Genomic DNA, 14,275 nt, shown 5'->3' with positions numbered 1-14,275 from the left:
ATGGACTTTTACAGTTGCACACGTTGACGCTCCAATCATCGGCGCTGACTTTCTCTCCTTCCACAATATCATGGTCGACATAAAAAATCGTAGACTTGTCGATTCAACAACAGCTTTGAACACAAAACTACGCAGCCAAACTCGGGCCATCACCTCAGCCATTTCAACTTTTGATCGCAACCATCGATATGCAGTTCTTCTGCAAAATTATCCCAGCATAACTAAACCAGCAAATTTTGCGAATCGCGCAGTGAGCGAAAGCGTTTTTCACTTAATCGACACCCGTAGCACACCTGTTACGACTAGACCTAGACGTCTTGCCCCCGACAAGTTAAAAATGGCACAAAAAGAATTCCAAACGATGATGGAACTGGGAATATGTCGCCCTTCAAAAAGTTAATGGGCTAGCGCACTCCATATGGTCCAGAAAAAGGATGGAACTTGGAGACCTACCGGCGACTAGCGAGCATTGAATGCCAAAACGATACCCGATCGACATCCAATCCCACATATTTACGATTTTACGAACTTCCTACACGGCAAAACCATATTTTCAAAAATAGACCTCGTCAGAGCATATCATAATATTCCCGTCAATCCCGACGATGTTCCGAAAACAGCTATTACGACACCCTTTGGTTTGTTTGAGTTCACCGTTATGCCATTCGGACTCCGCAACGCTGCTCAATCCTTTCAGCGTTATATACATGAATGTTTACGCGGCTTAGATTTCGTCTTTACTTATGTCGACGACTTCCTGGTCGCCAGCGACAACGAAGAACAACACATGGAGCATCTGGACGCATTATTCCAACGTCTAAACGAGCACAAAATTTCAATAAACATCGCTAAGAGTGATTTCCGGAAAAGTGAAGTTTCATTCCTCGGTTTCCTAGTATCACAAACCGGCATAAAACCACATCCAGCACGCGTTCAAGCTATTGCCGAACTCCGTCGATTTTTGGGGATGATCAATTTTTATCGCCGACAGCTACCAAATGCTGCATCAACTTAAGCTCCACTGATTGAATTGACGTGCAACGCAAAGAAAAACGACAACCGTCCAATCACTTGGAACAACGACGCCGATAACGCCTTCGCACAACTTAAAACTGATCTACAAAATTGTACAACACTCGCACACCCTGATCCGTGTAAAACACTATCCATTCACGTCGACGCAAGCAATTCAGCAATGGGTGCTGTATTCCAACAACGTCACAAAGAGGGTTTTCAACCATAAGCGTTCTTTTCGAAAAAATTCAACGCAGCACAGATCAAGTATAGTGCGTACGACAGAGAGTTTACAGCAATTTACCAGGCAATGAAGCACTTCCGAAACCTCTTAGAAGGCCACACATTTACTATCCATACCGACCACAAACCGATAACGTTCACGTTCACCAAAAGTTCAAGCAAAAACGCTTCACCACGACAAACAAGACAATTGGAATTCATTTCCCAATTCACAACAGACATTCGTTACGTGACCGGAAAAGACAATTTTGTAGCCGATACATTATCAAGGCTATCAGAAATAATCCTACCCAGCACAGTCCCATACAATGAACTCGCTCGGGAACAAGAAAATGACCCGGAACTACAAAAACTTTTACTTTATAACAATACATCACTTGTCTATGTATTGCATTGGACCAGCACCCACACAACACACAGTTACACACACAAAACATAACGCAAGAAATATACCCGACACAACACAGCACATCTACAACAACACTCACACACGCAACATCAGCACATTCTCCAAACCAAACACAAAACAATACACAAGAAACAAACTCATCACAACACAACATCATTACTTACACTACAACAGCACTCATACACGCACCACCCCCACTTTATCGAAACGAAACACATAACACACCACCCATTGCTCGGTTAACAAGCCTCACACAAGATCAAATATCAAGACCATCAGATGTCTCAAACAGAACACAAAACACTTCACAAGAAACACAACATAGTATAACTTTATTAACCACAACACCCATACACGTACCACCACCAATAAATCAAAACCTCACACAAAACACTTCACCCATTGTGAGACTCACAAGACTCACACATGGCCAAATTGCACACTATTCAAAACCGACGGAGAACGTCCCAATCGCCCATCGAACGCGAAAGCGAGCACAACACAATACAACACCACACACATCACCCAAAAGGCGAGGTCGCTGAACACAATAAACATACATACATTTATACACACTACAAGAACAAAAATACCCTCACAAATATACACGCACACTCACACACATTCTCCGGTTCACATGACAGACCAGAACAAGGAAAAACAGTTTACCGTCACTTGACTGTGTCCGTGCGGTAAACTAAATCGGGCTCAGCCCTGCTATGAAATAGATGAGACAATAATAATAATAAAGTGGACCCTACGCCAGTCCTACCATATGCTCCAGGCGAGATCGAGTCCGTCGTCAAGAACGAGAAATGCATTATCTTCTGGAATTTCTCGTTCCCAACTACCAGGCAGCTCTCTTCTACTAAGCCTGATATAGTGCTCCAGGATATCTTATCTAAGACTATGTACGTCATCGAGTTTTCTGCGCCTGCAGAAACGAACATAGTCACGAAGGAGGAGCAAAAACGGACTAAATATCTTGATCTCTTACAAGAACTACGACAACTACACCCTGGCTACTCAGTCAAAATGGTTGTCCTCATTATCGGTTGCCTAGGCGGAATTCGTCCCACTCTCGTGACGAATCTATCTCAAATTCCGGTCTGCAGGTCTCATCTTCGTCACCTTATCTCTTCTATGCAGAAGGCTGTCATTATAGGCACCCTTCGCACATTGAGATCGCATCAGACTGTCTTCAAGTAACAGCCCTTGAAGTTTCTTTTTTTTTCTTTTTCATTTTCTATTTTTTAGTAGGTTCCACATCGCTGCGGTGCAGGGACGGAGCCTGCTTGACCAGGACATTAGACAGACTTACGTACCACCGACTAGGAAAACAGACGGACTAACAGACGTCGCGTGGACTGACGGACGTACAGACTACACGGCCACAAGTCAGTGAACTCTCTTCAAAAGACGTAGCTGCCTTGTGAAGATTTATGTCTCTCAAGGAGATGGGAGGCTCTGGGGTGTAAATCCTGTATCCTCTCTCCCTCCTTGGCAGGCATGAATACGTTAATATCAAATTTAAATCATAATAATAATAATAATAATAATAATAATAAGGGCAGGCAATCCCTAACCTCACGTCCGAGCCTAACACTAGGACACGTGCCATACCCGGTAACCATCAATCCCGCTCAAAGTGATGGGCTAACGAGGTGGGTCCGTGCTGACTCAGCGGAGCTAAATGAGTCAAATCCAAAAATGTCCAATTTGAGAAGCAGATTTTTCGGTCGATGGTAGAAATACCGTTAGAGCCATCAACACATACGCTACACCATTTCTCACATATTCCTTCGGAATCATAAAGTGGACAAACACAGACATTAAAAACATACAAATTAAAACACGAACAATCATGACAAAACACAGAATACACCACATACACTCATCATCAGCCAGGTTGGTTTTACCACGGTCTTTAGGAGGACGTGGTCTCACAGATATCCAACTATTACACGATCGCGAGCTCCATAGCCTACGCGAGTACTTCCAATCTAAAACACACACATCACACTTACACAATGCCATAACATCCGCAGACAAGTCATACACGCCACTTAACATGCACACAACACAACACTCTCTTCCACCAACCAAAACACAACACACATCCACAAACATGCAGACATGGAAAACGAAGGTTTTACATGGAAGGTATTTTCATGAGCTTAGTCACGACTGTATTGACCGAGAGGCTTCGCAAGCCTGGTTGACCAAGTGTAATATCTTTCCGGAAACCGAGGGCTTCATGTTTGCAATACAGGATCAAATCATACATACACTGAATTACAAAAAACACATACTCAAAGACAACGCACAACAAACAGACCTATGTCGGCAATGTCGACAAAAACCAGAAACAATACAACACATTACATCAGCATACTCACGTCTTACCCAAACAGATTACAAACACAGACACGATCAGGTAGCAAAAATAATACACCAAAAACTCGCCATAAAACACAAACTCACAACAGACAACTCACCATACTACAAATACACTCCATCTTCAATTCTCGAAAACAACACGCACAAATTATATTGGGATAGAACAATTATCACAGACAAGGCGGTACACTACAACAGGCCAGACATTACACTTATACACAAACACACAAAAACCACATTCCTCATAGACATTGCAGTACCCAACACACACAACCTTCAGTCTACACACACTGAAAAACTAACAAAATACACCGATCTAGCTGTCGATCTGAGGAATCAATGGAAAATGACAACAGTTGTTGTCGTTCCGGTGATACTAAGCTCAATAGGCGTCATACCAACAACACTTCACAACAGTCTGCATACACTTGAACTACACAAAAACACATACATACAATTACAAAAGGCAGTTATAATTAATACTTGCCGTATAGTGAGAAAGTTTCTCTCTATGGGACACAGCACTCTCCAAACACAAACATTAACCACAGCTCAACAAACAACAACAAACACAACATACTCTCCGACCAATGCAAACACACTCATGCCAAACACGGAAACTTCACACCAGCACCCACACAACACACAGTTACACACACAAAACATAACGCAAGAAATATACCCGACACAACACAGCACATCTACAACAACACTCACACACGCAACATCAGCACATTCTCCAAACCAAACACAAAACAATACACAAGAAACAAACTCATCACAACACAACATCATTACTTACACTACAACAGCACTCATACACGCACCACCCCCACTTTATCGAAACGAAACACATAACACACCACCCATTGCTCGGTTAACAAGCCTCACACAAGATCAAATATCAAGACCATCAGATGTCTCAAACAGAACACAAAACACTTCACAAGAAACACAACATAGTATAACTTTATTAACCACAACACCCATACACGTACCACCACCAATAAATCAAAACCTCACACAAAACACTTCACCCATTGTGAGACTCACAAGACTCACACATGGCCAAATTGCACACTATTCAAAACCGACGGAAAACGTCCCAATCGCTCATCGAACGCGAAAGCGAGCACAACACAATACAACACCACACACATCACCCAAAAGGCGAGGTCGCTGAACACAATAAACATACATACATTTATACACACTACAAGAACAAAAATACCCTCACAAATATACACGCACACTCACACACATTCTCCGGCTCACATGACAGACCAGAACAAGGAAAAAACAGTTTACCGTCACTTGACTGTGTCCGTGCGGTAAACTAAATCGGGCTCAGCCCTGTATGAAATAGATGAGACAATAATAATAATAATAAGGGCAGGCAATCCCTAACCTCACGTCCGTGCCTAACAATAGGACACGTGCCATACCCGGTAACCATCAATCCCGCTCAAAGTGATGGGCTAACGAGGTGGGTCCGTGCTGACTCAGCGGAGCTAAATGAGTCAAATCCAAAAATGTCAAATTTGAGAAGCAGATTTTTCGGTCCTCAGGCGGGTAGTAGTCGACCCAGTCCTACAGAACCTCGCCCCCCTGCAGGTGACGCTTCTACCTTACCTATAGGGGGTAGCTCTCACGGATATGAGGGAGAGCAATCAAATTTGGCTTTGGATCCCAGACTAGTCCCGGAGACTTGACGTGCCGCTGACGACGAAGAGCCATCTCAAGGCACTTCTCAAGAAAGTCGAGCGAGCACACAAAACAGTCGTCTTCAGCGCTTTCAATGGACGAAGGCACTTAAGGCTGACCTGCTCACTTGCTACGAAGCAAGTGAACCATCGAGACGTGGCTATATGGGCAGGATGCACACCCTCTGGTGCGAAAAGCACCCCGAACTTTCCCATATGAAATCGCAACATCTACGCGACCAAGTATCCCGTCTCAAAAAAACCGGATTTGACAAACCCCGAACAGGAATTGAGAAACGATGCAGGACTACGCAAGCGGAAGTAAATCGAGGGAATGAGATAGTGCCGGCTGCTACTGGTGTAGTTCATTCTACACGTGAGACATTAGTTGCTGAGACACAGGATGGAATATCTCAGGATGAGCCAGTATTAGAGAGTGAGAGATCTGATACTGAGACACAGGATCGGGTATGTCAAAATACCCCACCACCACCTGTGTTAGAGGCTTCACCACCTACGCCTCTGATACCCGGAGATATCCCAGCACTACCTGTGTTAACGGCGGAAATAGCCACGCCACTCACTTCGACCACGGAAGCGAACGTAGAGGAAACTCTGATCCTTCCTGCTGAGCCACCAAACACTCGTTTGGAAGAGCTTAAAGAACGGTTTCAAAATATCCTGTTCATAACCGATAATGACCTTTTCAAACGCAAACGTCCAAAGTATCGCAAAACGTTTGCCAAAGCACAAGACCTTGCTTTAATCAACCAGATCGTCGACGATCATCTGAATCACACAAGTAGCCCACTCGAAATCGATAGCTCAGTCTATGCTGCAATGTGTGCTCTTTCTCTTGCCCCCAAGTCTACTGAGACAGCCGAGGAGAAAACATGCAAGCGTATAGAGCAACTTGACTCCAAGTTGACGCCTCTTCGACAGACGGTATCACGTATCGAGTGTGTGTTAGAGTACCAGAAAGCTGGTAAACCCTTCACCCCAAAGGTGCGAGCCTTCGCGCGTGAACTCAGGCACCAACACCACACACTAAACAAGGGTATCCTGCTCACTATCAAGCAGCGAAACATTGAAAAGATACGTGCACTAGCTCTCGCTCGAAAAAAGCTAGTTAAACGCGAGAAGTGTATTCGAGAGAACAAGATCTTTGTATCGAATCCTTCCCGTTTATTTGCAAAACCCCCTTCTCTCGTCGAGAATCCACCTTCGATAGAGCAAATCGATGGCTACTGGCGTGATTTATATGAAAAGTCGACCAGTGTAGATAAAAATATAAGACCAATCAAACTGTTCGAAAGGTTCTGCAACGCGCGCCTAGCAGAACAAGCGGTCCTAACATCTGTTACCGCAGATGAAGTATCCCTTGCTTACAAAGGCAAGAAGAATCATTCGGCGCCTGGCATGGATGCTGTGTCCAACTTCTGGTGGAAAGGTTTAACTTCCACACACGCACATCTTGCTAGGCACTTTACTTCATACATCTTTGGGTTCGGGACCTTTCCAACGTGGTTCGCGGAAGGACGAACAGTTTTGATTCCCAAGAAAGGAGACCTTTCAGTTCCGAGCAATTATCGCCCGATTACATGTCTCAATACCGTGTACAAAGCGTTCACCTCCATTCTTAATGAACGCATACTCACAACCATAGAACCGGTTTGGCAGATGATATACGAGCAACGCGGCTCCAAACGAGGTATATCAGGTTGCAAAGATAATCTTCTTGTTGACAGATGTATCTGTCAAGACGCTCGTCAGTATCAGCGCGACCTGAATATGGCCTGGGTGGATTATAGGAAAGCATTTGACACTACCTCTCACCAACTCATATTGGTGCTGCTCAAATGTTTGAAAATTCACCCCGATATCATCAGATGCATCGAAGAGCTGTTTCCTTTGTGGAAGACCAAATTTACCATTAGATGTGGTAAACGTACTGTCTCAACAGATCTGGTAACGTATAAGCGTGGTGTCTATCAAGGCGACAGCCTTAGCCCGCTTTTATTCTGCATCTCCCTTATGCCCCTTTGCTTGCGCTTGAGAGAAGAAACTGGTTACCGTTGTGGTCCCCCGGCAGATAGGAAGCATCAGGTAACTCATCTATTCTATATGGATGACCTGAAACTTTATGCTTCTTCTGAGAGCAGTCTATCTCAAGCTCTCAAAGCTGTCCATCAGTACACGAAGGCTATTGGCATGGAATTCGGACTTGATAAATGTGCCGTCATTCATTGTAAGAGGGGTCGTGTCCCTGATTATGATGCAGACGTGCAGCTCACAGATGGAAGCATCGTGAAACATCTCGATGAAGAAGAGCTCTACACATATTTGGATATCGGTGAAAACCACATTCAAAGTGTGTCTACTGTCAAAGAAGCTCTTCGCGGCAGGTATAGGCACCGTCTTCGACAAATCTGGCAATCAGAATTGTCTGGGATCCATAAGATCCGTGCTACTAATATGCTTGCAATACCCATCCTTCTCTATTCTTTTGGTTCCATCAAATGGACAATAGAGGAGCTTAAGGAACTTGATAGAGGCACTCGCAAACTCATGAACGTCAATCGTAGTTTGCACCCACGTGCTTCTGTACCCCGTAACTACCTCCCACGCCAGCAAGGAGGTAGAGGTCTCCTATCCGTTGAATGTCTACATGATAGGGTAGTTTTAGGAATAGCTTGTCAGGTCATAAATAGTTCTGACCCTCTTATGGAACTCGTGCGCGATCATGAGCTTCAGGGTAGAGGAGCATTCTTGTTCTCTGCAGCACAACATGCAGCGTCTAAATTGGGCCATGCTTTTGATCCGTCTAATCGTGATCTTGATGATAACGTGGTCCTTCTCTCCAAATCTCGACTTCGTTTAGCTGTAAAACGAGCTGAAATACGCTCCCTCTTCGAGGATCTTCGGCATCGTGACCATCAGGGAATGTTCTACCGTCATCTAGACTCCTGTGGTCTTTCCGTTGATCTTACGTTCTCTTTTCTGCGATCAGCTGGACTCAAATCCGAAACAGAAGGCTTTATCATCGCTGCCCAAGATGGTGTGATAGCGACGCTAACTCACCAAAAGTATGTATATAAGAAAGCAGTCTCCACCACTATGTGCAGAGCGTGCAAATCTCAGCCGGAGACGCTGATGCACCTCATCTCGGCATGTCCTTCTTATGCCACGAACACCTACATACATCGCCATAACGCTGCCCTCCGCGTGCTGTACTACTTCTTGAGACACAAGTATGAAGTGGACCCTACGCCAGTCCTACCATATGCTCCAGGCGAGATCGAGTCCGTCGTCAAGAACGAGAAATGCATTATCTTCTGGAATTTCTCGTTTCCAACTACCAGGCAGTTCTCTGCTACTAAGCCTGATATAGTGCTCTAGGATATCTCATCTAAGACTATGTACGTCATCTAGTTCTCTGCGCCTGCAGAAACGAACATAGTCACGAAGGAGGAGCAAAAACGGACTAAATATCTTGATCTCTTACAAGAACTACGACAACTACACCCTGGCTACTCAGTCAAAATGGTTGTCCTCATTATCGGTTGCCTAGGCGGAATTCGTCCCACTCTCGAGACGAATCTATCTCAAATTCCGGTCTGCAGGTCTCATCTTCGTCACCGTATCTCTTCCATGCAGAAGGCTGTCATTATAGGCACCCTTCGTACATTGAGATCGCATCAGACTGTCTTCAAGTAACAGCCCTTGAAGTTTCTTTTTTTTCTTTTTCATTTTCTATTTTTTAGTAGGTTCCACATCGCTGCGGTGCAGGGACGGAGCCTGCTTGACCAGGAAATTAGACAGACTTACGTACCACCGACTCGGAAAACAGACGGACCAACAGACGTCGCGTGGACTGACGGCCGTACAGACTACACGGCCACAAGTCAGTGAACTTTCTTCAAAAGACGTAGCTGCCTTGTGAAGATTTATGTCTCTCAAGGAGATGGGATGATTTGGGGTGTAAATCCTGTATCCTCTCTCCCTCCTTGGCAGGCATGAATTCGTTAATTTCAAATTTTAAATAATAATAATAATAATAATAATAATAATAATAATTTATTTCCAAAATATATATACAATACTGTACATGGAAAATAGTCATGATCTTTATAATTAGCTTAAATAGCGTACAGAAAGTCTTTAACTTTATAATCACACCTCTCAGTCAATAAACTTCTTAGTGCTTTCTTAAATCTTGAGTCACTTTGTAGATTACGTATTTCAATTGGTATTTTATTGAAAACTTTCATGAGGTTGTTATATGGGCCATCAAGTATTACATTAAGTTTTGTCTGGTCTATTGTGTATGGAGCATTGGATCTCGTATCATATGTTCGTTCGCGCTGATTTTCGTTAAATAATTGAAAATTATTTCTAACAAACAAGGCGGACTCCAATATGTAAATGCCATATAGAGTAAGCAACTTGTTTTTCAGAAATACTTCTCTACAAGATTCATATCGCTTTAATTAAAAAATGATACGAATGCATCTCTTTTCAGTTTTGTATAATTTTTCAGCATAGCTGCTATTTCCGCAAAAAATTATTCCATATTTCATACTTGCATATACATAACTATAATACACATTAAGTATACCATTAATAGGAATTTGATTTTTGAGTGTTTAAGTAAATAAATGTATTTGTTAATTTTTTTATTTGTCATATCAATGTGCCTTTTCCAATCAAGGTTTTTAACAATGTGTATTCCTAAGAACTTTATAGTTTCGTCGCATTTTATATTTAATTGAGAGTCTATTTTGAGATGGTCGATTTTTTCACCATAATTTCCAAATTTAACACCTTGCGTTTTTGCTAAGTTTAAGCATAATCGATTTTTTTGGGCCCATGTACATAAATCATTCACGGTATTAGTGATAGAATCTTGTAGTTCACTGATATTCTCAGCCTCAAACACAATAGAAATATCATATGCAAATATTATTGGTTTTTGATCCAAACAAAGAACTAAATCATTTATGTAAATTTTAAATAGGTACGGTCCCAAAATGCTGCCCTGTGGTACGCCATTTTTTATGGGTAGATATTCAGATGGAACTTTGCTTCTACCAATTTGAATTTGCAAAGCTTGGTATCTCCCTGTTAAATAATATTCAGTTTGTAAGCTTTGTCTCTTATCCCATACTTTTGAAGTTTGTACAATAATAACTTTACGTCAACACAATCAAAAGCTTTCGAAAGGGCAAAAAATAGCCCTGCAACTGGCCTATTTTTGTTCCAAGCTTTCGTAATACTGCTAATGGTTTTGAAGACTGCTTTTTTTATAGACGCCTTCTTTATAAATCCTTGCTGTACTTCCGAAATAAGGTTATATTTTTCAAAGAATGATTCTAATCGGTTTATGATGACTTTTTCAAATATTTTAGAAATATTGGATAAGAGTGAAACGGGTCTATAGTTATCACACATACTTTTATCACCTTTTTTATAGATAGGCTTTATAATCGCTATTTTTAGCTTACTTGGAAACTTTCCCTGTACGAAGCATTTATTAATGATAAGACTGATCGGTTCGCAGATAATGTGTGCACACTCTTTGATCACTTTCACTGGAATTTCATCCCAAGAAACTGAGTTTTTATTTTTTAAGTTTATGCAAGTTTCAAAAATTTCAGGAGGAGAACATGGGTATTGAAACATTGAAGCATTGTTACCATTAATATTGCAATCATACTCTGGTTTCGGTAGATTTAACTTTGTTGATACATCAATAAAATATTTATTCAACTCATTTGCGATTTTGTGTTTATCGTAGATGTATTCCTCTTTGCCATTAAGTTTGAGTTTCTTGATGGTTTCGATTTTGTGATCGTTATTGCATGCTTCTTTTATTAGTTTCCAAATTGCTTTGTTCCTGTTCGAGGAGTTTCTAATTTTATTTGAATTATATGCTAATTTGTCGGATCTAACCTTTAACTTAGTTAGCTTGCATATTCTTTTGTAATCTTGCCGTCGTTGCCCAAGTTCATTGGAATCGTGGATATACTTCATTTTTTTTTTTTTAAATTTTTAACTTCATCAGAAATCCATTTATTTTTTGAGTCCTGGAAGCATACTTTTCTTTTCGGAAAATAGATTTCAAAAAGATGTGTAATTCAAAAAAAAATTTTCTTCACTTGTTCACTTTGCAAAGCCGTTATGAATAAATTGGCCATTTCTTCTTTGTCAAAATTTAATTTTGTACTACGTGTATCTACTGGCATTTCATTCAATAAACACACATACTATTATGTGTGTTTATAATGATTGTTGAACATTTTACAAAAATTGTATGGAGTGCAAATATTTAGAAATATATTTTCTCCATGCAATGCAATATTTCAGCCATACAACCAGCCGGGTATTCAACATCACCTTCGAATTTATAGAATTTTCCGTCATAAATCAGACGAAAATAAGAAGTTTGACACAAACGCAACCGCCTTACAATTTTATGTTTGGCAGTTTGGGTTCTTTTATTTAAAAGAAACTCTCCGTGTTCCAGATTGCTTATCTGCCTGTAAAACGGATTTAATTTAGAAATAAATATGTCCTCTAAATCTGTTGAACCTCTATGATTTTTAATTTTTCTAACACATTTGAATTTTCTTTTTCAAACATAGACTTAGAAGTCAGAACAGTACACTTTCAGCACCTATGGCAGATAATTTATTATTCAGCTGCAAGTACCAATTAAACTTTATATTGGCTTCGCGAGTCGCATGCTAGCTTTGTAGGGCTTGTAGACACAGTTAAGGAAGTCTAGTTCTATCCAGAAATTTGTGATAGAATTTACACATTCCTTTTAGAACATCAACTTCTATCTTCAAAACCAATTTCCGATCCAATAAAATGCTATGGATTATTTCTTCCCCATTGGTAAATACTCTTATTGGTTCTAGCTTGTGACAATAGAGAGCAGCCCATATTTCCGAAGAGTAACAATGATTACACTGTTTTTTTTTTTTTTTTTTTTTTTTTTTTATAAATAAGATATTTAGTCAACTTTACGATAATATTTCCCGCACATTCAAACTAACTAATTGTGCTTTTCTAGCAAAGTCATCGACAGTGGCTGAAAATAGTCCAGAGTCAAAGAAATTAACACTTGGCTAGTTGTACCTTTTACATACTTCCATTTTGTGATCATTATAGATAAGAGGCTTTAATTATTGTGTCGAGCTTAACTTTGTGGAATTGCAATTTAATATTGAAATATATACGTACTATATTTTTATATTTCTATTTATTTTACTTTGTAGTAATACACTATAATATTAAAATTTTTTATTAAAAATGTATTGAAACATATGTTTCTTCTTAATTTAAGACATTTCCGAACAACAAAAAATATATTTGAGGATTGCTTCCATTTGTACTAAATATTATGTCAAAAATTAAAACAAGTAAGGGTTAGGCAAACAAATTCTCTTAAAAAACAATTGCTAAAATTACAATTGGCATAAAATAATAATAGGTTACAACGATATTTATATAAATCATGATTTTAGTAAACATATCAAATTATTAACAAAAATAAAAATATAAATAATGTAAGGAGATATATGCTCCATGTAATGGAGCATATATCTTAAACGAGTTATCACATTGTTTCAAAAAGGGGATAATATGCCATGTCCGTTTGGCTAGTTAAAGTATTTTGGGATCATTTTGTGTTTCTGAACCTCTAGCGATTCCAACAGAGTCATGATTACCTTTTTGTGTGGTGTGGAGTATATGCATTTAAAGGCTGGATTTATGGTCAAATTCTCCGAAATGGTTCGAATAAGTAGAATCCGGTTTAAGGTCTTTATAAGATCTTATATGTTCTCCTGTGAGAATCTTGAATGAACTACCAGTCTGCCCGATGTATATTCCCAAACATTCTTCACATGTAATTTTGTAAATGCCACATTTTTCAATTGTATCCGTCTTCTGCTTGTTACTATAGATTGTACTACTAAAGATGTGGCGGATCGGAACGCTACTTGGACTTGATTTTTTCTTAGTCTATAGAGTTTTCTGTGTGGGATAAAATAAAATGGTGTTTCTCTTTCCAACTTTTTTGGTGGCAGGGTAAAGGACAACGCACGATGTATCATTGCATTATAAGTGAATTTCATTCCTTTATCAATGATGCTGAGTTCTTGTTTATTGAATGAGATATCTGATAAATTGGTCGTTCGTATTTCAAGTTTCATTTCTTATGTAAAGACGGGTTTGTGAGTTTTATTTTGTGAGTGCGGTTAATCAATTGATTTAATTTTTTCTCTAGTATTGTGTATTTTTGAAATTGTGTTTACTAACTATTTATCTTTCAAGATTGTCAAAATAATCGAATTCAATGTTATGAAGTTTGCATGTAATTCACCGTGAAAAAACTGTTACATATGTAAAACCACTACTTCTGTTTTTGCACGAAGATCGTGCTTCTTCTTCAAATAACATTTTTTGGCCTTCTTTATTACCTTTGAAATCACCTCAC

General features: G+C 40.1%; 2 protein-coding genes across 2 annotated transcripts in view; one reads left to right on the top strand and one right to left on the bottom strand.

Annotated features, from left to right (window-relative positions):
- The window catches only part of LOC123302099, a 223,623-nt gene that overhangs the window by 24,844 nt on the left and 184,504 nt on the right, over positions 1–14,275 (bottom strand). The gene's annotated exons all lie outside the window — the stretch shown is intronic.
- On the top strand, positions 4,578–5,249 carry LOC123302556 (mucin-3B-like). The gene has a single exon (XM_044885526.1). The coding sequence runs from the start codon at positions 4,578–4,580 to the stop codon at positions 5,247–5,249; it is 672 nt and encodes a 223-aa protein (XP_044741461.1).

The sequence above is a fragment of the Chrysoperla carnea genome, chromosome X, assembly GCF_905475395.1.
Source record: "Chrysoperla carnea chromosome X, inChrCarn1.1, whole genome shotgun sequence".
In the NCBI taxonomy this organism is placed as follows: Eukaryota; Metazoa; Arthropoda; class Insecta; order Neuroptera; family Chrysopidae; genus Chrysoperla; species Chrysoperla carnea.
The sequence above is the reverse complement of the archived record's forward strand: the minus strand, read 5'-3'. Positions and strand labels throughout refer to the sequence as shown.